General features: G+C 38.0%; 1 protein-coding gene across 2 annotated transcripts in view; it reads left to right on the forward strand.

Moving 5' to 3' along the window:
* The window catches only part of LOC135739791 (F-BAR and double SH3 domains protein 2), an 89,901-nt gene that overhangs the window by 37,268 nt on the left and 38,225 nt on the right, over positions 1–14,408 (forward strand). For both annotated transcript variants that reach the window (XM_065257842.2, XM_065257843.2), the window contains exons 4-8: positions 4,028–4,107; positions 7,441–7,585; positions 7,659–7,792; positions 10,247–10,301; positions 10,407–10,535. In XM_065257842.2, coding sequence (XP_065113914.1) covers positions 4,028–4,107; positions 7,441–7,585; positions 7,659–7,792; positions 10,247–10,301; positions 10,407–10,535 — 543 coding nt within the window. The remainder of the gene's footprint in view (positions 1–4,027; positions 4,108–7,440; positions 7,586–7,658; positions 7,793–10,246; positions 10,302–10,406; positions 10,536–14,408) is intronic.

Below are 14,408 nucleotides of genomic sequence, written 5' to 3' on the forward strand. Positions count from 1 at the left end.
GATCGAATATATAGATATATACAAAGCTCGCATTCCACCACATCCCAAAGATGCTCTATTGGGTTGAGATCTGGTGACTGTGGGGGCAATTTTAGTACAGTGAACTCATTGTCATGTTCAAGAGCTTTGTGACATGGTGCATTATCCTGCTGGAAGTAGCCATCAGAAGATGCTAACATGGTGTTCATTAAGGGATGGACATGGTCAGAAACAATGCTCAGGTAGGCCGTGGCATTTAAACGATGCCCAATTGGCACTAAGGGGCCTAAAGTGTGCCAAGAAAACATCCCACACACCATTACACCACCACCACCAGTCTGCACAGTGGTAACAAGGCATGATGGATCCATGTTCTCATTCTGTTTACGCCAAATTCTGACTCTACCATCATGAATCGAGACTTATCAGACCAGGCAACATTTTTCCAGTCTTCAACTGTTCAAATTTTGTGAGCTTGTGCAAATTGTAGCCTCTTTTTCCTATTTGTAATGGAGAGGAGTGGTACCCAGTGGGGTCTTCTGCTGTTGTAGCCCATCCGCCTCAAGGTTGTGCTTGTTGTGGCTTCACAAATGCTTTGCTGCATACCTCGGTTGTAACGAGTGGGTATTTCAGTCAAAGTTGCTCTTCTATATATATATATATATATATATATATATATATATATATATATATATATATATATATATATATATATATATATATATATATATATATAAACAATCATCTTAAAGAGCACCTATTATCCGATTCATGTTTTTACATTTCCTTTCGTGTCTAAGTTTGAATTGCAAGCAACGGCTCAGTCCACAGCTTACCACTCCCTTTTGAAATGCATAGAGAAGCTACGGTAGCCACCACAGGACAAACGTCATCGTCTAAAATAATGTAGTGATGAAATGCGCTCTGCAGAACAGTTTGTCCATTTAGGGCTACTGTAGAAACATGACATCAACTTCCATGTAAGAGGTCGTGGTCTATGTAGATAAAAAACTGCTCTTTCTAAGGTAATACAAACAATACATCATTTCAGATATCAATGCTTCACAGCATTTTTGTCAAACGATCCTTCTAAAAGTTACACGATGCACCTTTAAAAGTCTTTAATCTGTTTCCATCATGTATAATGCAATATCACTCTGCTGTGTTTTGTGTTGGCCTGGGCCACTGGTTTCACTGTTATTTTTGCATTTGATGTCATGAGTACATCAGGAAAGAGACTTTAATCTCTCGTTCTTTCACGCTTTTATTCTCTCATTCTTTTTCGTCTGCGGCGGATATCCTGCTGGTGGGCCGACTGCTCCAACCTCTGCCTGCTCCTATGAATAAACAGGAAGTGAGTGTGTAAGCGCCGGGGCTTCCTGTGGCATTTTTACTACCACACCTATGCCCAATAATGGACTTTTTGACACGGTTCCCGTATTCATCAGTGCTGTTTGCTAATGTAGTCATCACTCTTAATTTAAGAACAATATGGTGAACTCATCAGGCACAATTTGAGAATTGTACCTCTCATGGTGATATTTTTAAGTGGTCAGGTTTGGGTTTTTTTTGCCTTGTGGACAGTAAAACACGTCAGGCATTTAAATTCTGGATAAACCCCTGATATGGCCATGTACTAAGTTGACCACACCATGTCAGAGCATGGGTTTAAAGTGGTAGTTAATCTCCAAACTACACAGGAAGAGCAACCTCGTCCAGCAGGTGTTTATGGAGACGAGATGTTACGGTTGCCTGTAATTATCCGTGATTGACTGCGGACGTCTTGAATTAAATTCTGTGCTTCTGTAGACGCAACACAAACGTCTAGACCCTTTATTAGGATGAAAGAAACTATCAAGTCTCAACTCATCTCCAGAAGCTTCTGTGTGGCCGCAGATTAATATGACAGTCGCTTTAATGTTTAAAGTTTTAAGTCCATAGGAGTGAAGTGTAGTGGTGCTATTAGTGGCCGATTAGTTTTCGTAATTGATTCAGATTTTATTTATGGTAATGCTGTCCTGATTTTAATGTGGATTTGTTTTGGCTTTGCATGGACGGTGTTTGTTGTCACCTTCAGCCATTTTTACAGCTGTTGAGTCACCATTGTTGTTTACATTACATTATTTGGGTTTTTTGGCTAATGAATTATACTTAAAAGACAAGAGGCAGAAAGAGAGTTTGTAACCATTGTGGCTCTTAAAGGGACCCTTCACTTTTTCTGAAAATATTCGAATTTTTCAGCTCCCCTAGAGTTAAACATTTGATTTTTACCGTTTTGGAATCCATTCAGCTGATGTCTGGTTCTGATGGTAGCACTTTTAGCATAGCTTAGCATAATCCATTGAATCCAGTTAGACCATTAGCATCGCGCTAAAAAATAACCAACGAGTTTCAATATTTTTCCTATTTAAAACTTGACTCTTTTGTAGTTACATTGTGTACTAAGACCGACGGAAAATAAAAAGTTGAGATTTTCTAGGCCGATATGACTAGAAACTATACTGTCATTCTGGCGTAATAATCAAGGACTTTGCTGCCGTAACATGGTGCAATGATATTACGCAGCTCCTGGAAATAGTCCCATTGGTAACTTTCAAAAGCAGGGGACTATTTTCGGGCACTGCGTAATATCATTGCGCCTCCTGCAGCCATGGTACGGCAGCAAAGTCTGTGATGATTGTAATCCACTTGGATTGAATCGTGCAGAGGAAGACATCGGGTCAGCTGATCTGTGTCCTGAAACAGACCAGTGTCTGTAACTCCACACCGCTGGGAAGAACGGCGTCTTTCTTCTGCCTTATTCCCCGCTGCTCACACAAACACATGCCATGCTTTCATCCGCATGCACACTGTAGATGCTCTGTGCTCACAGCGAGCGTCTTTGAGCTGTTGTTTGCTTTGTGGGAATCGGGCAGGTGTGGACGGACCGAACTGAAAGCCAATGGCTAATGGGCCTCGTGTCGCAACACTAGCACTTACTCGTTTTGCTTTACAAATATGAGTTTTAAAATGAATAATTCATCCAAAAATGAAAATTATGTCACCGTTTACTCAGCCTCATGTTGTTACAAATCCGTGTGACCTCATGGAAAAAGACATTTTAAAGACTGTGCTAGTCTTCAAATGCCTAAAGTAAATGATGAGAGTATTTCTTTAATAAACATACTAAGAAGAGGCACTGCTTTGTTTCCCTTTGTGTCCAGTGGTGTTTTTGGAAAAGTTATTTTTAATTTCACCCAATCCTTTCACCAAACATGTCATTGGAATTTGGGTTACTGGTTTTTTTTTGTGTTAATTCATGATAAATGATGTTGGATGAGAACATGCAAATGGCCTGTTTTTATGCTTTGTTCATTTTCACAAATACACAAAACATGGGAAGACAACAAGACTGTGTCTGCATATTTACAAATGTATAAATGGGAAAGTGCATAAGGACCAACACAAACTTTTGTTGCACAAGATGTTGTGGATGTTGTTTGTTTAAAAAGGGACATTTCACAAGACTTTGTTTAGATGTAAAATAAATCTTTGGTTTCCCCAGAGTACATATGTGAAGATTTGGCTCAAAATACCATATAGATAATTTATTATAACATGTTAAAATTGCTACTTTATAGATGTGAGCAAAGATGGACATTTTGGGGTGTGTCCTTTTAAATGCAAATGAGCTAATGATATGCAAATGAAAAGTGCAGATTGGAATTATCCCCTTCTGACATCACAAGGGGAGCCAAATGACCTATTTTTTTACATGCTTGCAAGTTACTGGGTTGATCTTATTCACATTTTCTAGGTTGATAGAAGCACTGGGGACCCAATTGTAGCACTTAAACATGGAAAAAGTCAGATTTTCATAATGTGTCCCCTTTAATAATATGTACTGGAAGGCAATATTATTAAATGGATACTACTAGATTGATTTGGGATACACTATTTCTTGACATGCATACTACTAAGACGCAGTACAGTATGTGAATTGGTCCACAGCATAAAAAACAAAATGCAGTCAGTCTTTTAACACTTCTCTGTTGTGGATGTCTTTCAGGCCCTGCAGAAGTTGGCGAGTCAGTATTTGAAGAGAGATTGGCCCGGTATCAAACCAGATGACCAGAGAACAGACTACAGGTGATTTTTCTCATGTTCCCTCATGACAAGTTTAGAGAAAAATCCAGAAGAATAGTTTGATGTTTAATGACTGACATTTTCCCTCTAGGCTCACCAGCCTGCCAGTCGTAACTCGTTCTGTGAGTCTGCTGTTTGAAAGACTCGAGACATTTAGTCATGAGCGTAGTCACTCAAGAATCATTTAGAAATCTGAAATGAGAAAGCACCTACTGTTTTTGGATAAAAGCAAAAATATATTATCATTAAATTATGGTTTTAAGTCACGGTTCTTCAACATAGGGTACCCAAATATAGTTTGAATGCAAAATCATGTTTAATGTTATTTAGTATGCGAAAATGTATTATTTTAATATCTTTGTAACATAACCATCATAACAAAGTATGTGTTATAAACATACCTGTCAATAATTGGATCCCAAAATTAGAGATCGACCGATATATCTGTTTTCCGATATTTTCCCCGATATTTGAGCATTTTCCGATGATCGGATATCGGTTTTGTGATATCGGATTGACCGATAAACGAGAGAATTGCGCGCCGGACGCATCCTGAGGAGAGGAGCTCACAGCAGCAGAAGCAGCGTGCACAGCACATATGACGGCGGAGTGATGCGACTTCATTAAAAGGACTTTGAGTATACTTACTTTGCATACGAGGCATTTATAACACATCTTATTTGTGCATTAATGTGTGTTATGTTAAATAAGTTGATATATTAAAAGCAATGTATGCAGCTTGTCCAAGAATAGAGACGAACTCACAGAGTCACGCTGGCTGATCCATAAAATCCGGTCCCAATAACGACGTAGCTTTGCATGAATAAAACAGCCATGAATTAATTCTTTGTGGAATTAAAACCGCTAAATTAAATTCGTTTTTCTGTTATTTATGCTTATCATTAGAATCGTAAAATCACGTTCATATTGCTGTTCACTTACCGGGGTTGAAGGCTAAAGCACAGCCACATTTTTTAACAAGATTTACCCTAAGTTATATTAACATTTCCCAGATAGACATTATTTTGCTAAAATATCTAAATAAATGTCTGTGGATATTAATTAATTATTTATTACCTCCGCAAGCGGTCACAGTTTAATACAGTTAATGCGCGAGTAAATGCATAGATAAACAGCGCTGTAAACAGCCATTTCATTACAACAAAATATTCATTATTCTGACATCAAATAACGTCACCAGTTAAGAAATTCAGTGATATATAAGCCGTTTTTATTGTTACTTTCCTGAATGTAGTATTGCAGTCAGTGATATCATTTGTAAAATCTCTTTGCTAACTACTTGTTGGACTGCTGAAGGCTACAGGTTGCTGGTCAAAACAACGATATTATATCCCAAAAAAGAGACTTAATCCACCTGTTTTACTCTATAAACTATGTATAACAAGCAGCCAACTCTGCTATACTTTTCTCTCTCTCCCGCTCCGTAACCTGGCAACCGGAGCGCGAACTTTGGATCAGTCCATTTCTGACGAAATGATAGGGGTGTTTGGAATGGTCCATGTATTGGGAATATAGTTTCTACATGATTCATTAAATTAATATTATTCTTCACTCTTTCAGACCCCTCTATTTATGACTTTGTATGCAAAGAGGAAGTGATTGTGATGATGATGATTATTATTATTATTATTATAAGGGTTTGTTCAGTTCAGTAGTTTTGTAGTAATTATGTCAAAAACAGAAGTATAACAGTAAATAAAAATCGGTTCAGCATATCGGTTATCGGGCACATAAGCATCCAAATATTTGTTATCGGCATCGGTTTAAAAAAATGAGTATCGGTCGATCTCTACCCAAAATACAGGAGACCTCTGAACAGGATGTGTACGTAGTATGCGTTTCATACAAGATGAATTGGACAACCTTGGAATTATATATTGATATGATAATTCATATAACGAGGTAGGGCCGTACAAATTACGAGAGTTTCCCGTTAGATAAAGCAAAATGGGATGGGGACGGGAGATAGGTGTAAATTCGTGAGGACCCCGGGAAAAACGGGAGTGTTGGCAGACAGGTATGGTTATAAATGGTTCCAAAACGCTATTAATCCATTTTGACACATTTTGGTAAAAATGTATTTTTTATACAAAGAAAGTGACAAGATGAAAATCACTATTTTATGTTACAACCTTTCACATAGCATCTTTAGGTTATAATAACATTAAAAAATTTTAATCCATAATATGATTTTCAAAGGTTTATAATAAAAACTGATTCTTTTTTCTGCAAAATGCTATAAATCCAAGTTTTTTTTCAAAATGCTATAAATCTATTGAATCAATATATAAATGTGCATTCATCTTTGCCATGTTATATTCATTTAGTTGACTAGTGGTATACACTGATTAAATAAAATAAACATTAATGGCATTAATCAAAACACTTACTTTGTCATATTAAGATCACTGTCGTTGCTGCTGTCATCCTTGGGACGTCGTCACTGAACTTTTTTGACAGCGATAAGCTGTAAAATGTTTTGGTCCTGCTCGATTTTTGTTGATTTTTTAGTAAAATAATGGAAAGTTTTTCATAAGATCCCCTGGGGTCAATGTGTTAGCATGACAGCAGCTTGATGCTGTCGGGAGAACAAGCAATAGCCGGCATTTTTCCATCCTCTCACGTAAATATTTCGATTTTGATGGCTTAAGTTTCTTACCCGCTACAGAAAACCACCACAGGTTTATCAATGCCATCAAAAGTATTAATTTGTTTTTGTTTGTTTGTTGATTACAAAGTACAAAGTAGATGAGGAAAACTAGGATTCTGTGTGTATTCAAAGCACCGCCATTGTTGTTTACAATGCATGAAATGGTGCGCTGTGATTGGTTAAGCGGATTTTAAAATGTGTATGAACAGGTCTTTTGGGCTTTATTGTATCTGTTTTAACTTTTATTGTCAAATAAAACAAACAAACAAAAATTTATTGCATTCTGCAGAAAATGATGGCTGCCGTTTTTCGCGGTTAGGGAAAAAATGGAGACAAGATTAACTCAGCAGACATCGGATTTTGCGTAAAATTATGAATTTACTTTTTAATACTGCCCTGACAAAACACTGATTTTTAAAAAATGGCGTTTATGGCATTTTGGAACCAAACTCTTCAAATAATAATAAATACAGTATTAATTTGATACATGGGGGTCCTTGCTCCTCCATTCTATCCATTAAGGGGTGCTTGGCATAAAAAAGGTTGACGACATCTGTTTTAAGTAGTTGTCATGTGTTTCTTTGCTCATATTTAATCTTTTATGGTAAATGTTAAAATATTCCAATGTAACCAAGGTCTATAAAGAATATGTTTTTCTGCTGTAGGAATGTATATGGAGTGTGGAGAGCATATCTCGAAGGCACCGTACAGGTGACCCAGTCTCGCCTCAATGTCTGCGAAAACTACAAGAACGAGATTTCAGACCCGGCCAAAACTGTTCGTTTCTACAAAGAGCAGCAGCTGAAGAAGGTAGCGAGCGTTCCTGCATGTTCTCCATTCTGTGTCTGTCAGCGTTCACTAACCGGCCCTTTCTTCCCCACAGTGCATCGAACAGCTGGGCCGAATCCAGGCAGAAATCCAGGACTCAGTTAAAGACCTGGCCAAGTCCAAAAAGAAATACTTTGAATTGGAGCAAATGGCCCAGGCTGTGCGAGAAAAGGCCGACATCGAGTCCAAGTAAGTTCTTTTACAATTTTATTTAACTAAGACTTGAATGTTTATTTTAAAATATCCAACCATTACAGGCGAGCAATGAATCTCGGGAAAGCCGAGGATGTAAAGGATTCATTAGTTCTATCCTTAGCAGCCCGAGGAAAGGAGAACGCATTTAAAAGCTGCATTTTAAGGAGTCTTCAAATTGGGACTATTTTCGGCTGCTGCGTAATAAAAAAATAACCAGCTCTATGGTTATTTTTACAGCGATGCTAATGGTCTAATCAGATTCGATGAATTATGCTAAGCTATGCTAAAAATGGTACCGCCAGACCCGGAGATCAGCCAAATGGATTCTAAAAGGTACAAATCAAATGTTTAACTCCAGGGGAGCTAGAAAATGAGCGGGTCCCTTTAACACACAATTAGTTGTTTTGAGAGAGATTGAGTTTTGCACACGTCTGCTTCTACCAAACAAAGACATTAGGGGTGGAGTCATGAACTCAATGTCTGCAGCCCTGGCAGTGCCAAAAAAAGATTCATTAAATATTCGCTGGCTATAACATAAGCCTTTTGTGGAGAATATCCCCCAGCTTTTCTTTAGCCTGCTGCAGAAGTTGTTAAACACACTCGACCATCTTTCTCCATCTTCATGGGCCTTTATTTGTACCCTCACTTCAATTGCTGTTTCAATGCCAGGATTAGACGGTGATGAGGAAGATGAGTCTGGGCGATGTAAGCTTGTTTAGAATTACTTGTATTGATTCAGCTATCGACATTACCCTGCTTAGCATGGCTGGCAGTAAAGTGGAATTAAGAGTTAGTTGTTATTCTCAGCAGGAAGATACAGATCTCTGTTGTACTATTATCACACACTTGAGACGAATGGGACTCGGTTGGACCCCAGAACTATTCTAACTCCAATAAAACTGTGCGAGTACATGCAAGCTAGTCATATTTTTGACCCTGAGTATGTACCCTGTATAATAAGCTGGTTTATCATGTGTAATATGGATGCTAAAACTCTTTAAAGAAATGCTCCAGTTTCATAAAACAAATTCGGATAATTTACTCACCCCCATGTCATCCAAGATGCTTATGTTTTTCTTTGTTCAGTCGAGAAGAAATAACTAATCCCAACCAAGGCCAGGGTCTTATCTAGCGAAACAATCTATATATATATATATATATATAAGTAACTTTTTAACCACAACTTCTCGTCTTGCACTAGCCGTGTGACGCGCCAGCATGACCTTACGACTTACGTATTACATAATCACATCGAAAGGTCACGCATGACGTATGCGAAACTTCCACTCCAGTGTTAACAAGTGCGGAGAAAAAGGACCGTTCAAAAGTTGTTGTATGTGGAATGATATTAATTCATTTCTTAGTGAGTCCCTCCAGAAAAACGTGATTATGCGAGCGCATGATTCAATGCATGATTAGCCAAAGTCCGCAAATATATACGGGGGCCGCATTTTTTAAATATGCTGCACTTTCGCCGCATAAATTGCAGATTTTTGCTCCCAAAATATGCGGGTCTTGCATGATTTCATAATCCCCGCATTTTCCTAGCAAACAGTCATATATATCTTAGCAGAAAGTTGAAAAATTTTGGATTTACTTAACACATGCACAGCCATGTCCCCTGTTGTCATGGGAGTGTTAAGAAGTGACGTAATTACGCGACGTGAATATCAATGAAAGGCTGCAAACAGTTTTTGCAAGTTCACGCAATTTCATTGCATAAAATTGCATACATATCCCAAATATTCAATCGCATTTTTTAAGAAAACATGCCGCAAGATCAAGGATTTTTGCCCGCAACAATCACAACGTTTTTTTTGTTTTCCTGGAAGGACTGCTTTGTGTCAGTTTATTGTTTAAATGGTCTGCAAGTGTGCTTTTCACATATATAACACTTGACCTTTCGACGTGATTATGTAATACATAAGTTTGCGCTGGCGCGTCACATGGCTAGTGCCAGACGAGAAGTTGTGGTTTAAAAGTACTTTTTTTGCAAAAATGACAATCTTTTCACTAGATAAGACCCTTATGGTTAGGATTGTTTAGAGCTCTTTAAAGCTGCATTGAAACTGTAAACCGTTGAGGTCCACTATATGGAGAAAAATCTCGGAATGTTTCCTCAAAAAACTTAATTTCTTCTCGAATGAACAAAGAAAGACATAAACATCTTGGATGACATAGGAGTGAGTAAATTATCTGGAGTTTTTTTTTATGAAAGTAGAGTAATCCTTTAACACCTTTTTAGAGAGTGCTAGCATGCTTTATTTTTAGTCTTCACCTCCCTGATGACAAAAGCAGTCAAGTGTACAAATCCTCTTCCTTCCTTTCAAAGGTTTCAGGAGAGATCAACTCCAGTTTGGTTCATATAGCCTTTTCCCACCTCAGCAGAGCTGTTTTGATGTAGGATTGAATTTATTTCTGATATGTGTGTGATTTATATTCTCACAGGTCAAAACTGGGGCTCTTTCAGTCCAGGATTAGTTTACAGAAAGCCAGCGTGAAGGTAAACATCAGTGTCAACTTTTTTGGGTTTCAACCAAACACAAACTGGAGATTTGAAGTACAATTTTCCTATGATTTAAGATTGTTCTGTTTGCTTGTGATTCAGTTGAAAGCCAAGAGAAGTGAGTGTAACTCGAAAGCGACTCATGCGAGGAACGAATATCTTCTGACACTGGCGGCGGCCAACGCACATCAGGACCGCTACTATCAAACAGACCTGGTCAACTGTATCAAGGTGGGAACAAAAGATTTTTGTGTACAAAAATTTGTGTTTGCATGTATTGTGGTTGATCTTTTTTTACATTTATTTTGTATCTTTTGTTACTGCAACTAAAACATTATGTGCTAGTTCTTGTGCACAACAGCTGCGTATTTACATAAAACCGAAGACTAAAGCCCAAACTTTCCTCAAATTTCACCAAACTATTTCTGCTGCGTCACAAGCGCTGCTGTTTCCACCAGGAAATGCAAATCGATTTTGAGTTGATATTTTATTTGGCATCTACAGCTACATATCAGATTTGAACTCTGTACGATTTACATGAGTCATGACTGTTAGCATAAATTAAGAACAGTGTATCAGGCAGTGATGTCATCTATGGGCAGATAAAACGATGTACTTCCTGTGTAGATTTTCTAACAGGAAATAACTACATTACAGAGAAGAAATGTTTGACCCTGTCTGTGAAATCCAGATTAAAGTTTCATAATGTAATTATGAGAAAAAGAGCATCAAAGTTCGATTTCATTCTTTGACATGATCTAAGTCAGTATTAAAGATATCAAGTTTTTATTTTCACTGAATGTTCTTTACATTATATATGATGATTTTATGTTGTTTTCACAGACTGGCTCACATATTAGCATCTTTTTTTTGACTGTGTGTTCATACCAGATGCAAATGAGGCTAATAAATAGTGCTATTCATGCATAGTTGGACACTTCAACATTTTGAGTTAACTCGCTTCATTCCCGTTTGAGATTAAGACGTGAATATGCTCAATTTGCCAGCTTTAACTAGTTTGTAGTCTCAATATACTGCGAGGAAAATAAGTATTTGACACATAAGCATTTTTATCAGTAAGAGGATTTCTAAGTGTGCTATTGTCACAAAATTTCCACCAGATGTAACCATTAAGCCAAATATTGACTTCATACAAAGAAATCAGAACATTTAAGTATACAAGTTGAGTCATAATAAATAAAGTGAAATGACACAGGGAATAAGTATTGAACATATTTTATTTAAACCTGTGGTGGTTTTCTGTGGCGGGGAAGAAACGTAAGCCATCAAAATCTAATTTAAACTCAGAGTCACTCAGGCGAAGGAAAAATGCCGGCTGTTGCTTGTTCTCCCGACAGCATCAAGCTTCTGTCATGCTAACACATTGACCTCAGGATATCTTATGAAAAACGTAACATTATTTTTTGTAACAAAAAAAAGTGGTTTTCATGTCATCATTTTTTTGGTATAGAAAACATGTTTTTACCGAAATTAGTCAAAATGGATTTATTGCGTTTTGGAACCAAACTCTTCATATAAATCTCAAATTGAGAAGAGCATTTTTTTTTACAATTTACCAGATTGTTTGACCTCCTCACTCACTTTCTTTCAAGCAAGATCCTTTTTATTCACGTTTCTATAAAAGTACCAAGCTCCATCTGTCCACAAACAATGACAATGATTTTGTCCTCCATTGTTGTTTCGTATTTCTGCCTCTGCTCGCTACGTCATAACGCTACGTCATAATCACGTCACTACTAGACATGCAGTATTTTCTGAATTTTTTCAACTCAAACAGCCAAAAAGCTGAATTCGCGCAAACCGCACCATTTATGCCATGTTATTCGCGCAAGTTGCGCTGCAGAATATCTATCACGTCTTTGCATTGACTTGACATGTAAATCACACACGCTTAACGCTCCATTCGTGTCTGGTATGAACGCATCATTAATCTTTCTCAGGTCACTTGTGTTTATTTAGGACATGAGTACTGTTATCATGCATGGCCTGCGTCTGTTTGGGAGTTTTGTTCTTTCTATAGCAACATTTGAATGTTTGTTTATTGTGCTCCAGCATATCTAGCTTGTATAATAGATCAAACTAAACATAATTTTGTGTGTATGTGAGAAGCATGTTTGGTATGCGTCCGGTTCTGCCTCACAGTTTCAGGGTCACATCACAGCACCTCCTCACTCCAGTGACGTTTTATCACCATTCAAACAAATAGATTTTCAACTTTAAACAAACTTTGTGTACTGTCCACTCCAGTCGGTACATTTTGTATCAAATGATTCAGGCTGTGAAACATGAGAGGTTTAGTGAAGTTCCTGAATGTGTTTGCCAGTATAAATCTGTTTCATCTCTTCAGACTGACACCGGCTGGAGTTATAGCCTTATTTAGTGATGCAAACCCTTGAACAATCTCTTACATTTTTCCATCCTGATCTTGGACCATCTGGGACGCACACGTATTTTGAGAATGTACTGGGCAACCGCCTCGACCCTACAGATACACATCAATCTCCGAGCAAACATTTTTTAAGCTGATATCAGACCATAAACTTTTAGGATTAGTGCACAAGTTAACAAGAGCTATGACAATATGAATTGGAAACAAACTTTTTATCGGTTCGTGTTCTGCAGTCAGAACATGGAGACTGAATCAGACGTAGATGAGAGTTTGAATATCTTGGGTAACCTAAAAATGAACAAAAATAACTTTAACCTTGCAAACTGTAACTTTTGCCCTTATATCACTCATTTTCTAAAATAATATTGCCTTTTACTTTATGTACCAAAAAGTACATGTGTTTAAATCATATTAAACCAGGCCTGGTGCCATAAGGGGGGGAAAGGGGGCATTGCCCCCTCAGACCTCAATTGTGCCCCCTCTGTTTATTTTTGGTATTTATTGCAAAGTTTAAAAATGAGGCTTTACAAAAATAATAAGTATGTATTGAGTGTTAACAAGACTAACTTAAATAAACATAAAAATATAAAGAAAATTTCTTTAGGTTTTGTTAGTTTTTTTTTGTATGCTATACACAGGGTTAAACAGGGCTATGCGTCTCCTGCTTTTTAAAAAAAAAATAAGCCCCCTTAAAAATGCCACGTTGCCCCCTCAGTTATTTCATTCTGCAGCCGGGCCTGCATCAAACTGACATTTCCTGGGATATCTGACCTGACAGCTTGAATAATAAATCATTATTATAAGCTTACTGTTGTAAATGCCCCATAGTCGAAGAAAAGTAAACAGTATACAGTTCTATTTCATCCCTACTGACCGCCAGAGGCGGTGCTTAAGCACTGAATGATCCATCTCGCGCATGCGCAGGTCGAGTGTTTATACCAACAAAGTCACCCGTGACCCCTGATGCCTACGGAGAGTCTATAACTTCCGGTGACATCAGAGGATCTGTTCCTTTTCATCTTCTCGCTTCGCAGGTTGTTTTTTCCGCGCTAGCTAAAGACTAGGATATTGTGTTTCATTCGTTGCTGGTGGCCTTGTGGCATTTTTTTGTCGGAGCAGCGAGTTGCTCGCCCTCCAAAGGCCGCAACGGAATCCACCGACAGGTGAGTCACAAACTTTATATAAAACTGTTCGTTTGGTGCATTTGTTGGTGACGGCTGTGTTTTCGCTCCCTCTCCCGACATTTGTAATCTAACGTTAAAGGTTACCGTTTATATTATTCATTCATCTGCGGTTTATTGTTTATTGTTGTAACACGGACGCGTGTAGTTACCTCGTGCCAACTCGGTTGTGCCGGTTTAGTTTGTTCAACGTCTATTGCGCTTAATTGCGCTTTGTGTATTTACTTTAGTACCAACTCGGTTGTGTCGGTTTATTGTTTAACGTTCAGCGCCTAACTGCGCTTGTGTATTTTGCAACAACTCGGTTGTGCAAGTTTTTTGTTAATCGTTTCGGCGCTTAACTGCGCTTTTTGTATTCGTGCCAACTCGGTTGTGCCGGTTTTTTGTTGATAGCGCTTACCTTTAACTAGCTTCACAGCATTCGTGGTGATACCCTAAGCTGGTGACGGCAGTGTTTTTGCTCCCGTTCCAGCATATTTGTGTCTCAGTGACTAGATTGGTGGCAGCGTTCCC

This window comes from Paramisgurnus dabryanus, chromosome 9, assembly GCF_030506205.2.
Source record: "Paramisgurnus dabryanus chromosome 9, PD_genome_1.1, whole genome shotgun sequence".
Classification (NCBI taxonomy): Eukaryota; Metazoa; Chordata; class Actinopteri; order Cypriniformes; family Cobitidae; genus Paramisgurnus; species Paramisgurnus dabryanus.